At 41.1% G+C, this 16,686-nt stretch overlaps 1 protein-coding gene across 1 annotated transcript; it reads left to right on the top strand.

Moving 5' to 3' along the window:
* The first annotated feature begins 4,120 nt into the window (after positions 1-4,120).
* On the top strand, positions 4,121-15,815 carry LOC118112781 (alpha-1A adrenergic receptor). Its single transcript, XM_035162338.2, has 2 exons — positions 4,121-5,438; positions 14,605-15,815. Exons 1-2 carry the CDS (start codon positions 4,457-4,459, stop codon positions 15,168-15,170), a joined length of 1,548 nt encoding a protein of 515 aa, XP_035018229.1. The 5' UTR covers positions 4,121-4,456; the 3' UTR covers positions 15,171-15,815.
* Positions 15,816-16,686: the final 871 nt, after the last annotated feature.

The raw sequence follows: 16,686 nt of genomic DNA, 5'->3' as shown, positions 1-16,686 counted from the left end.
ACTTTGATTTTTAGTTACTTTTAGTTACTTTTGTACTTTAGTACTTTTTTACTTTTATTTAGTTACTTTTAGTTACTTTGTACTTTTTACTTTCTAGTTACTTTTAGTTACTTTTGTACTTTTAGTTACTTTTAGTTACTTTGTACTTTTAGTTACTTTTGTACTTTTAGTTACTTTTAGTTACTTGCAATTTTAGTTACTTTTAGTTACTTTCTTGTTTTTAGTTACTTTTGTACTTTTAGTTACTTTTGTACTTTTAGTTACTTTTTAGTTACTTTTGTACTTTTAGTTACTTTTTAGTTACTTTCGTACTTTTAGTTACTTTAAATTTTTTTTGGGATGGACAGACGGACGGATCTCCCCACTAACCGCAACAGGCTTCAAAATGCGTGTGCTCGGGCCCGTTAGTGCTACAACGTAGCCCTAGTTATTATTATTATTATTATTATTATTATTATTATTATTATTATTATTATTATCATCAGTAGTAGTAGTATGAATATATTATCATTATTATTTTCATTACAACAACCAGTCTTACAGAGTTCAAATGAGATGTTCCTGGTCTCTCTCTGAATACCTTTTATTATAATTCATTCTTCTTTTTGCCATTGATTATTTTGTGAAGCACTTTGTAACCTTGTTTCGATAAGTGCTATACAAATGAAGCTATTATTATTATTATTACTAGAAGTTTCTCCTCGTTAAAAGGGACCTTTTTTTCACCACTGTTTTTCTCACCAAGTGTTTGCTCATTGTTGGAACTGTGTGGTTTCTCTATAGAGACCTAACTATAAAGTGCCTTGAGGTAATGTATGTTGTCTGCTATACAAATAATATTGAAATGAACTTGAAATTACCTTTAGCTAAGGATCTGAAAACAACACCGGTTGATCATCATGTGCTTCAGAGCTGATGAGCAGTCAACCCTGTCTAAAGCTCAGTCAAATCATTTATTCATTTTGCCACAGATCAAGCTGCTCCTAAATCCGTCCTGTTTGTTCAGTGTGGTAATAAATGCATTTGTCTCCCTAGTTGAGCTAAATAATGGTGAACATGTGGAGTCAATGAGCAGAGTAGAACCGTGACCGGACCAGACCGAGCCCAGGCCGTGAACAGGAGCATAAGGTCAAAACGAGACTCGAACCTTTCACCTCTCAACTCTTTGCAGCAGGAAAAATGTTTAACCCAGATGACTGAACTCAAACAGTTTAATGCAGAAGATGAAATGAAATCAACAGTTGCTTTTCTACCATGATGAGATATGACAGAGGGAAACAAAAACTGCAGCTTTCATTTGACTCCTTAGAAAACATCTCACTGAAATGGGATCGTACAAAGAATAAATAAATCTCTGGCATTACTAAAACAAAGTACTCTAAATTTGGAAATGTAGTTTTTTTTACCGTTTAGGAAAAAAACATATTCTTTCTAAATCCCAGATTAATGTTAAAATGGATACAGATAATGACAAATCACGGCTCAAAACGTGGAGCCATGTCTTCAAAAAGAAATTGCTCCGCGTCTTATGTAATTTAAGATTTATTTTTGCTTTCCCTGCCAAGAAGAAAAGTTGATCCTCTTGAATTTAAGGCAAATCCCCACCACTGAAGCGAACAGACAGACGGTGGATGCTCCCGCTCAAGTCGTGTTTCCAGCGAGCGATATGAGACTGTTCAGGGCACTTGGCAGCGCGCTGAGCAGCACAAGCTTTAATGATATTAGAAAGCTCAGTCTATTCAATCAAATCAAATGGGCAGTGAGAGGCAGTTCATCGAGGCATCTCACGTCCAGACACGGATCTGAACCTAGATAATTCCAGGAGGTTCGTCTTTTAAGAAAGATGAACATAATACCTGAGTGTGTACATGTAAGGATTGAGACACAGTGAAGGAATGCTTTCCCCACACTGTCACATTTCAGGGATGTCTTGATTTACAGCTGCGTGTCTCACTGAGCTCTGGAGATTATAATGGTGTCTGTATGAAAACTATGTTTGGTGCGTTGAGTTATTTATTTCACTCAGCTGTTTTAAGTTGATCTCCAAAGCACTTTTCATGTCAGTAAAATTATGATTTGCTTATTGGGAAATAGTTCAAGTGCAGCAAGGCTTCCTGGGGTCCACCTTAAATACTTGGGCTAAAAAATGAATGCATATTGTTCCAACAGTTTGATGAAAGTACTTTTTTATGTCGTTTTTTCAGCAGTACTCCCGGTGTGATCAAACAACATCACTCATATGAGAAGATGGAACACATGCAGAGCACAGAGAATTGGTCGTCCTGAGCTGAGTTTCAAGTCCAGTTTAATAAAATTGGTTATTTTCAAGTGAGTTGATGAGATGAGACAAAATAATGACACCAGCACTGTTCAAATACAACTGATTCACAAATCAGTGTGAGCACAGATTTTTGTAATGAGTCTCATAGCAGATTTTTCTCACAGTACAGCTTTGGAAAGCAAGTGGTGACTCTTTCTACCTCAGCCATGGAGGTTGTGTTTTTTAACCTGTGTGTTTTTGTTGGTTTATTTCTGAGCAGGATCACACAAAACCTACTGAACCAACTCCCTCCAAACTTGGTGGAAGGATGAGGCCTGGACCTGAGAGGAACCTTTTACATTTTGGGGCGGATGTGGATTAAGGGGCAGATTTTTTTCTGTATCTTGCTCTGCTGAGTGCAGTTCTAGTTTTGCTTCTGTGTCTATTACTTCTTTGCATGCTGACCAGCTATATAATTGAGACTGTGGTTCTTTCTTACAGACCATTCAAGTTGCCCTATCCAAAACCACCATCTGCCCTCACTTATCTGTTTTGCATCTGGGTTTTTCTTTGACTTTTTATGGAAATAAATGCTGGTTAAGACATTTAAATATGCCAGAGTGGAAGCTGTTAAATTACACTTCTGAGCTGTGAAGATGCTGTTAAATTTATGATTTATGATGCTTTTATCACACAAGTACATTATCAGTAATCAACGACAAACACAAAGAACAGCAAATTCACTTTTTGAATATTTAAAAAAACGTTCTCAAGTTTGAGTGACTGTGTTTGACAGACTGAAACAGTCAAAGATGAGAAATAAAAACAATACAAAGTTAAGACTTTGCAGTTTTGGTCTAAAAAATATGATGCATGAAAAAGAGAAGAGATGCTTAATACTCGTGAATAAAGGATAAATATTCAGAGCAAATACTCTACATTTCACATGCTTATGTTTAATACACTCGTTCAAACTCAACATCCCAGACCTTCATGGTAGAAAAGAAAACCTGAAGTCATAAACAGTCCTGAGGAGAAAGAGTCAATGCAGACTATGTTTCCAACAAAATGTTGTAAATCCCAAACGTGCAGCGCAGTGGGTAAATAAAATCACACTCAAAGAGTTTGAAAGATTCCTAATGGAACTGAACGTCTTCTGTTTTATTGCCTTGAATCATAAAAGTTTCACTTCTCTGCAGGTTTTTAGACGATTCGTTTTTTCCACGCATTCGTCGACCTATGTTACATCATAAGAAGGTTAAAATGCTCTTAAACAGGAGGAACCACAGTTTTAGGAGGAATGTGCATGTGTCTGAACTCAGCCCATTAAATCAGTCACTCCTTACTAAGTGAGCTCACGTCCAAAATGAGATTACTTTGAGGAACTCTTGTGCTTTACCATAATAGGAATGTACTTCAGGAGAAATACCTGTTTTAGGAGGTGCCATTTTATGTGATTTTCTTATCTACTTATACCTTTTTGGCTTAAACCTTCAGGGCACATTATTTACATTGTTAAATATTTCAAGAACCGCACAGAAGTAACCTGAGTAGATCTTATTTCAATGTTTATTTACACTGGAACATACTGTATATGGCTAGGCATACCTTCAGTTAGGTTTTTCTATTAACCTGTTTTTTCTCCTGCCAGTAAAGCCTCTTTTAAGGGACCTCAAGATAAAAAAAAATACAGTTAATGTTTCTGGCAGAGAAGTAAGTGAATTCAAGTTGTCCAGTTATTACCCTCCAACAGAGAGGGGGAAACAAATACAAAAGACCAGTGAGGCGCTTAACCTTCTCCATCTCACAAAGTTGCGCGTAAAATGTGACTGTGGAGTCACTGTTCGTGTAATGACGCGTCATCTGCGCTTCACAGACTCGTATTGAAGTATGTTCAGTCAGTGTATGGCAGAGCTGTAGGAGGTGGACAGGCGAGGAGGCAGGGGACGACTGCTGCTGCCCCCCTCACATCTCCTCTGAGCCCACAGGAGAGTGGAGGGAGAGGGACCGCATGGGCATTCCTCCTAATGCAGTGCGCGGAGTTCACCATTTCAAACCACTAATTTGGAAACGCGAAGTTAAACCATGCAGAGCTGCGCCTTATAGACCAAGTTTATTTATGTTTGGTGAAGCTCTTCGTGTGAGTTGCGGTTCCAAGTCTCCTGAAGCCTGCTATGGAGGACCTCTTGAGTCAAAATGAGTCTGAGCACTGACAATGCCACAGCATTTTGGAAAAACAGTTCTTCGTCGGATCTCGACGGGACTCCGGGCTTGTTCTCCCAGGTCAACTCCACCAACGGCTCTGGGGGAAACCACACGGAGCCCAGCGAGGTGCACCTCAGCCGGGCCATCCCGCTCGCTTTGGTGCTGGGGGCTTTCATCGTGTTCGCCATCGCGGGCAACATCCTCGTCATCCTCTCGGTTGTGTGCAACAGGCACCTGCGCACCCCGACGAACTACTTCATCATCAACCTGGCCATCGCGGACCTGCTGCTGGGCACCACGGTGCTGCCGGTGTCCGCCACCCTGGAGATCCTAGACTACTGGGTGTTCGGCAGGATCTTCTGTGACATCTGGGCGGCGGTGGACGTGCTGTGCTGCACCGCGTCCATCATGAGCCTGTGCGCAATATCCATCGACCGGTACATCGGGGTGAGCCACCCGCTGCAGTACCCGGGCATCGTGACGGAGAAGCGGGCTCTGCTGGCCATGCTCGGCGTGTGGGTGCTGTCGGTGGTCATCTCCATCGGGCCTCTGTTCGGCTGGAAGCAGCCGCCGTCGCCGGACGACACGGTGTGCCCCATCACCGAGGAGCCGTTTTACGCGCTCTTCTCCTCGCTCGGCTCCTTTTACATCCCGCTCGTCGTCATACTGGTGATGTACTGTCGCGTGTACATAGTCGCCAAACGAACCACTAAGAACCTGGAGGCAGGGGTGATGCGTGAGAGGATGAACTCCAGCGAGCTGACCCTCAGGATCCACAAGGGGTCCCAGGTGCAGGAGCAGGAGCCCGGAGCCTCTTCTGGCCCCGGCAAGGGCCGAGCGCAACAAGCGAGGAGTTCCCTGACGGTGAAACTTCTGAAATTCTCCCGGGAGAAGAAAGCAGCAAAAACTTTGGGAGTTGTGGTCGGCATGTTTACTCTCTGCTGGCTGCCCTTCTTTCTCGCCTTACCCATAGGTAGGTTCCGTGGATCCTCTCTTATACTGATTCTGTTATTCTGTCAATAATGAAACTCATGTTTGGCCATTTACTAAAATCTCTTTCCTCACAGCCCACTCCTTTAAACAAAACGTCATAATATTCAACTAGTTAAAAGGCATCTTGCAGAAAATATGTGACAGTCTGGATGTCTGTATAGAAGTTAATCTGAGGCAGTGAAAGACTGCTGCAGGCCTTGTAAATCAAATCTATAGCTGACACTGGGAAAGTCTCCTGGGCAACATTTACTTCTCTGAATTGCCACCAAACCTCTGTGTGGGCTTTGATATACTGGAGTGGTCGTTTTATACTGCACAAATAAAAAAAAATAGCATCAGCCATATATTATTGCAGCATTCAATATGCTTTAGTATTTCCCCGACTTCGCAGTGTCTGTAAATGTAATTAAATTAGTATGCATCATAGTTTATTACGCAGACTTTAACTTTGGATCAACTGTGAGATTCTGCAGTTCTGCACCATTTACTCAGTAAATCCAAAACACTGCTGACTGTGTAGTCTCTGAATTCAGGTCCTGTAATAAGGGATACAACCATGTTTTTAAGAGTCTGAGGAGGAATTTTTCTCAAGCTTATCCAAACATTATTAGTGTTATTGTTGCATTAGTCACTGAGTCACAGTTAATCTCTCCCGATGCAACAAACACACTCCTTGTGTGCCAAGTGAAGAATAGGTCCCCCCCTCTCCCTGCTCAATTAATCAAGAGGCCTGTAGGCAGGGCCGCTTTTAGATTTTTGGGGGCCCTATGCAAAATCTTGTTTGGGGGTGGCGTCATTATTTCATTTTCATGAATACACGCCAAATCTGCATCATCTTCAATTTACATATAAATGAGACTTTAAATAACATATCATACCCCAGATTACAAATCTTTCTACGAGTGGTGTTATGATAAATGATTTTACATCAGCTACGCTGGCATAATCACCTATTGTCACGAATGCTAACAAACTTAAGACATTATTCTCCATTTACATACAGTAGGAATGAATAAGAATATTCGAAAATCAAATTAGAAACTAGTGTTAACTAACCATGCAATATGGCAATGTTATTATGTAGGACTTGGGAAGATAAGGACAATACTAAATGTTAGCCACATTCTGAGCTGTTAGCCAATAGGAAGCGCAGGTGGGGGGAGCACGTCAGTTGAGGTGACGTCATATTTGACTTTGGAGAAAGCAGATGATAAAAAATGTTGTGGAACATTCAGAGGAATATGATCCAAATCTATAGTGATTTACCTGATCTATATAGTGTATATATATTTTATGATGTTCAATTTTAAAAATTCAATAATGATAGCTATACATAATATAATATTATATAATATTATATTATATTATGTTACATCTGTCTGTGGTAATTAGACATAGACAGTTTGAATGTGATCTGGTCCGTCACTTTCTATGCAGCACAGGGACATCATGCTAATCCTACACCGGCCACAGTGGGCAGTACCTGCTCTTCCTCTCTCCTTCCTTTCTCTATCCCTTCATCTTGTCCTCTCACTTTCATCTGTGTTGGTGAAGAAAGTAAACACAGGGACAGTGTCATGTGTATTTGCAATAATAAAATTGAACTGCCCCCGCTGGGGTAATCTATAAGAAATACAATACATGTACAATATACAATATATAATTAAAATAAACATACGGTATATAGGGGTTCCTTATTTTAAACATGCAGTTCAATCCTTGTGATGAATTGAGATATAAGGATTAAGTCATTCATCTTTTTCTCCCAAGTTTATAAGTCTGACATTGGTTGGGTGTAACTGATGTTAGCTTGTTGTGTAGCTATTTTTCACTCAAGTGAAACTAGCCAGCATCATGGTGGATAGCCTGTGCCTAAAGCTATTGGTCAGATAATGTCTGTACCAAAGTATACTTGTTTTTAGTTTAAAACTTTTATAATATACAGCCCTGGGACAAAAAAACATTGTCCGGTCACATCAGGGCCCCTTGGCGATCACAGGGCCATATGCACATGGTTAGTCTGCGTTTAGCAAGAAACAGCTCTGCTCCTGGTCCAGGCTCCCTGGAGCCACTGCTCCTGGCAAGTATTCAACACTCCACTGACATGGCTGCTTAAAAACCTGCAGAGAAAATTAAAACCAAAATGGTTGTGCCATGCTGTATTGTGGGGAGGAAGTCTTTGATGAAGTTTGGACAAAAGGGATTAGTCAGCTACATGCATGGCTGCAGTATTTCAAATCATGGTTTTGCCTGATTGCCACAATCCCTTGTGGCACTGTGGGTTGTGACTGCAAATGAATATGAGTGTGTTAGACCTTGTTTGTTTGCATTAACCGTGGACACATGAATGTGTTTATGCCTCTGGCTGCAGCTCATCACTTCCTCACATGGACACACACACACATTAGTACCTGGGGCAGGATCACTATGCCGTGTCACATAGCGAGATTAACTTTCTCAGTAACATACCATGAGCACCCAACATTTGCAATTTTCCAATTTGTGATTTGCAGAGGTCTCAAGAGAGCAGGGGTTCAGGAGGGGCCTCTTTATATAAGATTAATCAACAAAGTGCAAAGAAAGCTCCGAAGGTTACATTTCTCTGTTCAACCTCTGCCGTAGCATACTGATGCACCATATACATTATTGCATGTTTTGGGGGGGTTTTTTGTAACTGGAATCAGAGATGCATTAAGGAAAAGCATGCAAACACCGTTGTTTCTTAGTTGAAGTTTGTGCCGCTGCTCACTGCTGTGACTCACGTCTGAGCTGAGCAGCCTGAGAGGGCAGCGACACTCTCCACATGTTGCTCCCTCAGCATCCATTAGCCTCCACCCACAGAGTGGGATTTCCTGCCTCACACTTGTTATTACTCTGCTACTTCCTCTGCATACTGTCACTAATATGTAATGTATGAGGGAGTTTCTGTGCGTGTGCTGGTGGCGGTGGATGTGTTGTGCGTGTGGAGGGGTGATGAAGTATTGATGTGTGTTTATGTGCCTATATGCACATACGGTCATGTATGTTTTCAGTGATTGTGTCAGTGACGCTGCAGCTGCTTCTCTCTCGCCGCTGATTTCAAAAAAATTGAAGATGAAAGTGATGCTGCCACCGAGAGCTACTCACATGCAGCTTAAATAAATATCTGAACTCTCACCTTCACATAAAACTGATTTTAATTCTATGAATACCTTGCTTGTTGTATATAAATATATTTGTATAAATGGCAAGCATGTGGCCACAGTATGAGTGATTCTTTTTCAGGTTTTTAAGTTATCATGTCTCCTTTTACGCCTTTAATTTGGAGCAAAGAAAGATATACAGACTCCATGACTATAAACACTACAGCAATGATTTTAAGTTAGTGTCGGTACTTTGGACAAAAAGCAGCCCAAACACACACACACACACACACACACAGCGCTGTCCAACTTGACTTCTTTTGTCAATACAAGCGATACAACTAAACCATAAGTTAATTCATAACACATTCACATTATGAAAAAGTGGCACCATTAACACCAGATTACAGTAATAATTACAGACGCGTGCAGACAGTGGACAAAACAGGCTTTTTAAGAAGCGGAAACTTTCCAGGTCATTAAAGTAACCAAACACTTTTAATAACCTCTCAAACTGCATCAAGCAGATCTCTATTAGTCTCTTTTAGTACATTAAGCAGTAAGGTGGTAAATATAAAATATACCAAAACACTGTTAATGTCAAAATGTGTCAAACATTAACATTTGTTATAGTTATAATGCTGTAGATGTCCCTGTAAATATCACAATAGTGGATTGTGTTCTCACAGAGCAGCTAAAGATAGTTAAAGCACACAGAGGTTTATTTAAAATTCTTGCGCAGACAATAAGATGTCCAAACATGCATTTTGTGTTTGTGTGGTAACCTGATATTGACAATGTGAAATGTTTGTATTTGGTCTATAGTGCAGTCAAATTAGTAACTTAAGCTGTTTTCAAACATGAGCTCTGAGAACTGGGCCAAGATATTTTCTGGAGTTTGAATTTGACATGTAAAGAATGCAGCACGAGATTGTCTGGGTCAGACGCATTCACAGGAACAGGAAAATGTCCGGAACGTTCAGGGAAGGGCTGTCGTCTGGGTCGAGCATGCAGGAGGCAGGACATGTCATATAAATTCCACTGTGGATATCATGTGTTTTTTTAAAGCACATCAACAAACCGGCGCAGACCCATATCACCAAAAGCTCTCGAATCTTATTGTCTTTCCAAGTTGACGTCAGCGACAGCATCTTCGTGTTTGGTGCCTATTTTTCATCCTGAGATATTTATAGTCTTTTAGTTGTTTTTTGTTCAGTTTTGCTCCAATCGCGTGTTAGAAACATCTTCAACACTCCTACTCGCTCGCTGTGAATTTCTTTGGACATTTTCCTGCTGTATTCTCAAATGGGCTCACTTGGACATTTTCCTGCTGTATTCTCACATGGGCTTCACTTGGACATTTTCCGGACATTCTACAAGGAGAAAAAAGTTCCGCAACACGTCAGGATCAACTGACTTCACATACAGCCCCTCTGCATGATTTCAGAGCTTAGTGCATGTCTGAAAGCAACTTTATCAAGGATCACTAGAACAGGCAATTGAAGAATAATCAGAATAAAAGGGGGTACACCACAAACTTTTACTTAACATAACTTATTTTCAAATACACTATTAATCTGCTGATTGCTGGAGCAAATATGCATATTTGAGAAGGTGGAACCAGTCTGTGTTTGTCATTGAAACATAGACAACCTTTAATTTATTGTCTTTTCCTTCGTTCTCACCTCCTTACTCAACCAAAGGGAAATCATTAGTGCTCAGGGGGATGCAGCGTGTTGTTTCATTGCACACATTTTCCCGCAGCTCTTTAACACCCAGCACAGCCACTAATGTCCTGTGAAGGGCTCACATTTAGCAACTGGTGCTCAAATGTGAGAGAAACCAACACTTGGAGGTGTTAACCAATTGTTTCCATGTACGTGTTTTCTGGGAGAGATGCTGCGACTGTGTGAATGTGTGCTTGCTGTGTGTGTATGGTGCCCTTTTATTTTGTGGTTGCCACGAGCTGGTCGGCCCTTGTGCTCCGGGGGTAATTGAAATAGTTTTTGGAGGGGGAAAATAATGAGAGTGCTAAGTGTCAAAGCGATGGAAGACAGAGTAAGTGGCAGAGCCGAGCTCGAGGGGCCACAGGGCAGCGGGGTGAGCGCCAGGGACCCTGCAACGTCAACCCAATTTCCCTAAAAATAGCTTCATGCTATGGTTTCATTGAAAGCAATCTGCAAGGGTAATAACACTTCTGTCCTTTCAGATCAAGACATATTAATCCTATTTATGGCTTTGTTATGAAACAGGTTGTGTGCGTGTGTGTGTGTGCTACAGGTTTTACTCATGTTGTGGGGACATCAATCTGTTTATACAGTCACATTATGGAGACTTGTCTTCCTCATGGGGACAGAAAGCAAGACGATATAACATAAATAATTAAATGCTAAGATGATGACATGTCTTAAGATTAGGTTTAGGTTTAGGTTTAGGTTTAGGTTAAGGTTAAGGCTAAGGTAATGGTTAGAGTAAGGGTAAGTAGTAACTATGGTTAAGTGTCCAGTATATCAATGTATGTCAATTTAATCTCCTCAAGGAGAAACGACTGTGTGCATGGTGTGTGTGTGTGTGTGTGTGTGTGTGTGTGTGTGTGTGTGTGTGTGTGTGTGTGTGTGTGTGTGTGTGTGTGTGTGTGTGTGTGTGTGTGTGTGTGTGTGTGTGTGTGTGTGTGTGTGCTCGGTCTATGGAACAAAATAGGTATTGCTTCTTCCAACAGTGACAATAACAGGATGCCTTGCTTAGTTAAGATGTTCCTGCGTTCGACAGTGAGATGTGCGTGTGTACGTGTGTGTGTGCGTCCTCAGGAAGGAGGTACAAACATTTCTCTTAGCAGAAGTGGTGAGTCCACCAATAATAACTCTTGCACCGCTATCTCCACACCTTTGTCTTTCAGCCGAGACCCTTGCATCCTCTGCTGTTTATGCCATGGCCTTTCAACATAAACACTCTTCACGCGACAAAAATGGAGCGTATTCACACAGGAGCCAAACATACAAACATGTGCCATATCTGTCGACAGGGAGATGTTGTCACTCCGATTTCCTGCTCTTTCATCTGGTGCTGGTGTAGAAAACAGACACCTTTTGTTCTGTGTAGGGGTCTCCAGCTGTTCAGGGACCTTTCCTGGGATCCAGGTAGAGCAAGACAGCTGTGTTTGTTCTAGCAAATAGATAGATAGATAGATAGATAGATAGATAGATAGATAGATAGATAGATAGATAGATAGATAGATAGATAGAAGAGCTAAAATTATTAGAGCAAGAATACCCAAAACTATTTTTTTATTATTATTATTATTATTGTCATCTCTGTTATATATCATAGGAAATAGTCTGCTGGATGTAATGTGTAATTTGTGGCAAATCTTGAAGGCGTTTTTTGAATTTTATTAGTATTTAAAGTATAAAATAATTAAAAGATTAATCTGTATTTCATGTTGAGTTCAGCTTCTGTTTGTAGAGTGTTTGTGTTAAGTTTCAATGTAATAAGACCCAAGAACAATTATGGTAATTTATAATGAAGTTATTATTGTTTCCTACCAGTTACTGCCACCACAGGCAGGCAGACAAAGGGTGAGTCGAGAATGACCAAGTTTAAGTTCCACCTTACTCTGACATCATACAGTCATACAGTTATGTAATCACATTAAAGTGGCGCTCCAGAAGAGAAAATAACATGATGTGAAAATGCCAGCCACTGAGAAGAGGCCCATTCATCCACAGTACAGGAGGCCAAGACACAACCAGACAGCAGTTTCCTCTCACAGTCTGGCAGCTAGAGCACACACACACACATACACACACAGACGCAGACACACACAAACACACACAGCTGTATCTCTGTCATTTAGGAGCCACTGAGTTAAATGAACGTGTATTTTGTCATGTTGTCGCACAACCACTTTCATTCAGGTTAACCAAGTGACTGAAGTATTGTTTGTGTGTGTGTGTGTGTGTGTGTGTGTGTGTGTGTGTGTGTGTGTGTGTGTGTGTGTGTGTTGTCTCTGTATCATGACTATTAAATATCTTCTGTGGGGTTTTCCATAGTTGCAATGGGAGTTTTTCCCTATCTTTATTCAAGAGCGTGGTCTTCCAGTTTGATTGACAGTTCAGATTTTGTGATGTTTTCACTAAAAACCCTGCGCTTGGACTCAGATATGCGCTGCATGTGCTTAGAATTGCTCTGCTTGTGCTCAAACTGTACGGTTGCACTCAGATGTTTTGTTGCTCGGACAGATTTCCTGCAGATTTCCTCTCTTTCCTCCAAATTCTCAAACCAATAAGACACCTGTTGACACCTGATGTAGTGTCCCACCAGTTTAAGCACAAGCAGAGCAAATCTAAGCACAAGCAAAACAGAAACAGTATGATTTTTTAAAATTTATTTTCCACTAATAACATGGAAGCAATCCCCGTCCCTGTCTGCAACATTTCCCCCCAAGGCTATGAACGAAACGATGTACCTTGTCCCTCTTAAGTTAATTGTTAAAGCTTGTGATCTGATATTCATGAAGAGCGGCGGTGTCTGTGAGCCCATAATATCATACAAGAGGTAATTTCACACTTGAAATCCTGAGATTACGGAGCATCCTCAGTCTCTTCAGGAACCTGATATTAATTTAAGAATGTGCGTTGGTGTCAAGAAACAAACTTCTACTTAAATCTGCCCACGCACACAAACACACACTCCTTTTCTCTTTCATTCTCTCTTTCTTTGATTCTTTTATTCTTCCACAATAATATCACACTTGCTTATTAATCCCCTTTATCCTCAGGCCTCCCCTCTTACCTCATGAGCTTGTTAGATATTCTTCCTCTATTTCAGCTCGGCCACAGAAAAAAGCCCCACGCGGAAGGATTAATGCAATTTAGCGAGTGCAGGCTAAGCTCCCTCTTTAGCATATGTGACTAACCTGTTTTTAGATACTTTGCAGTGTAGTTATTTATTGTCTCTAACTCCTTATCTGAATCCATATGCACACATAACTTCAGCTGTGTAGCAGTATACTTGTTTTCTCACCAACATCCATCTATAGGTGCTGGAAAAGGAAAGCTTGCCGTGGTAGTGCAACCTCCATAACCTCTCAGAGAATAGGCTGCCACTTTTTTTCCTAGTTCAGCATATACACTTTTCTTATCTCTCCCCGGTGTATTCATTCATTCAAATGAACCGTGAAAGGGCAGCTACAAATGCTTTTTGACAAGGAAGCACTTTATCTGCTAATGAAGATGCTCACAAGGTCTTTGCTGTAATGATAAACGATGTGTGGAGCCCACAGTCCTCTCTGGCCATTTATTCTGCTGCTTCATGTCACTGTGCTACTCTGTTATTCTTGGTAAATGCTGCCACCTACTGGATATAATCCATCACAGACAGGATCAATAGGCTGCACTGATATAACACTGCCCTGATGAAGCACATTAAATACAAATTATTCATCTATGTCATTTTAACTAAGTATTTCCAACACTATATAACCATTTTCAGCTTCTAGCAAGTGGCATTGATCTTCTCATCAAACCCTGTGCATCAGAGCAAACAAGAATATTTCTCCAAATGTTGAAGTATTGCTTTAAAGGTTCAGTGTGTTAGATTTAGGTGAAAGGATCTATTGGCAGAAATTCAATATAAAATAATCCTAGTGATGTTTTCACTAGTGTGTTTCATAAAAATCGTACGAATCGTTGTTTTCTTAACCGTAGAATGGGCCCTTTATATTTAAATACTTTATATTTACATCTTGAGCGGGTCCTCTCTTCAGAGGCCGTCATTTTTTTTACATTAGCCCAGACTGGACAAACTAAACATCTTTTGAGTTTTTATGACAACTAAAGGTTTTCACAGGTTCTCTTTAATGTTTGCAAGGGGAGGGTGAGGTGAGAGATATTAAACTGGAACATGCAACTTCACCACTAGATGTCACTAAATTCCACACGCTGAACCTTTAAGGAGTTCTTTTGAGTTGTCACAAAGCTGGACATTAACCTTTAAATCAATGTTTCCCCACTCTCCTTTCTCCAGGGTCCTTTAATGTGAACCTGCGCCCACCTGACGTCCTCTTCAAAGTCATCTTCTGGTTGGGCTACTTCAACAGCTGCCTGAACCCCATCATCTACCCCTGCTACAATCGTGAGTTCAAGCTGGCTTTCATTCGCATCCTGAGGTGCCAGTGTCATCAGCGCAAACGTCCCGGGTGGAGAGCCTACAACTACCGCTCCTCCAACATCAGCTCCTCTGGAAACTCGCGCAAAGGCTCAGCTGACCACAATTCCAGCTGCTTGAACGGCAGCCAGCGTACTCTGCCATCCTCTGCTAGTCCGAGCCCGAGCTACCTGAGCAAGGGGCTGCCGCCTTGCCCAGAGGGGGAGACACTGTACATCTGGGGGGAGACCACCCCGACTCCCTCCACGCCTAATCTGCTGCCCGGCAGAGCCGCAGACCACCAGCAGAGAGCACTGAGGGGGGAGGTCAGAGGAGGAAAGCGAGACGAGGAGACCACTGGTGGGTTTTTTTCTTTCTCCTTTGGGAAGAACCGAGACAAGAGGGGGCTCAACCAGGACAGCTTCGTGCCGGAGGACAAGGTGTGACTGCTGGGCCTCATTGAGCTGTGACTCATTCAGTCTTTGTTGGGATTAAAGTCTCCTACACTGTGTGGATGTAGAATTTCACACAGGTTTGCTGCAGTCACTGTATATGGTCCATCCGTCAGTGGATTTTCTTTATCATTAGTGGTCAATGTAAGGTGAAGATAACTTAGTATTGACTATGCTGCTGTGTCACAGATATTTTTCTTCTATTTTACTGTATCTGCGGTTGACATATGGGTTTATTTCAATGGACAGTAAGAAATTAAAGACAGATCATCAAAACCACTGTTGGGACTGGAGAGACAGCGGTGCATGCAATTTGTTTAAACAACAATGTCATCCAAAGGAAAAGGGACATAATTCCAGAAAAGAACTGTAACACAACTTTGTCAGCCCTGTAAAAAGACTGGACATGACAAAAAAGAAAAACTGACTGTAAAATGTGTGATGAGACCAATGATGACCTTTGCCGTCCAGTCACTTGATATCTTCATGGTATGTTGTGGAAATAAAGTATAACCTGGTTTATCTGTTGTGCGCACAATCATCAGACGTCATCGTATTTGTATATTTGATTTTCAAAACGTTCTGAATATCAATATTGGGAATGTGATTGATACGTAAATAAACTTAAATACGACTGTTGCTCAAACTCTTAATCTCTCTTTATACTTTGTTGATGTAAAAAAAAAAACCACCATCATTTATTCCCATAAGTGATTCATTTCATTTTTATTTGTATAGCAACAAATCACAAAATAGATGATCTCACTTTAGACAGTAAGTTGGAGAAAAACTCAATATTTCCGGGCAAACACTGGAAGAAACCCCTAGCAGCACCAAGATCAATGAGAGAGAGAGAGAGAGAGAGAGAGAGAGAGAGAGAGAGCAGGAACAGTTGTGTAACCATCACAGCTCTGTCCAATTTATAGATGTAATGACGTTATTAATGATAGCAGTACCAATTAATTAATAACAATAGTAACTAGCACTAACGGGCCCGAGCACACGCATTTTGAAGCCTGTTGCGGTGTAAGACGTACAAAATACAAGACATTTCCTGTTGCCACCAGGGGGCGCTGTGATTTGAAGTCATGATTTCTGTGTAGATGTCATCAGGCTGGGACTCTTGTCTTACATGTCTAGTTTGGACTCGATTGGACCACGTATGTCCAAGACACAGAACCTCGTGTTTTGATGGCGTGTAATCAAACTTTGACGCAACGCCACGGTCACACCGTGTGACGAAAAATCGATCTTTGAGGTAGTTTTCATCTCCATCTTGTTGTGATGACACGCATCTCCATATGAAGTTGATCTGATGAAAGCCCTGGGACAAGTACATCAAAGTAAAAATGTGGAAAATGGCCAATATGGCCACTAAAGTCAAAATGGCGGGCTTCCTGTTGCTTTTTTCCCATTGCACCTCTTTTGCAACACTTTTTTGTTTGTCTGGTCATGATACACCTGGGCTACGATTTTTGTGAAGATCGGTGAAAGCTAACTGAGGGGCTTT

This window comes from Hippoglossus stenolepis, chromosome 7 (assembly GCF_022539355.2).
Source record: "Hippoglossus stenolepis isolate QCI-W04-F060 chromosome 7, HSTE1.2, whole genome shotgun sequence".
NCBI classification, from domain to species: Eukaryota; Metazoa; Chordata; class Actinopteri; order Pleuronectiformes; family Pleuronectidae; genus Hippoglossus; species Hippoglossus stenolepis.
This window is presented reverse-complemented; position numbering and strand designations above follow the sequence as displayed.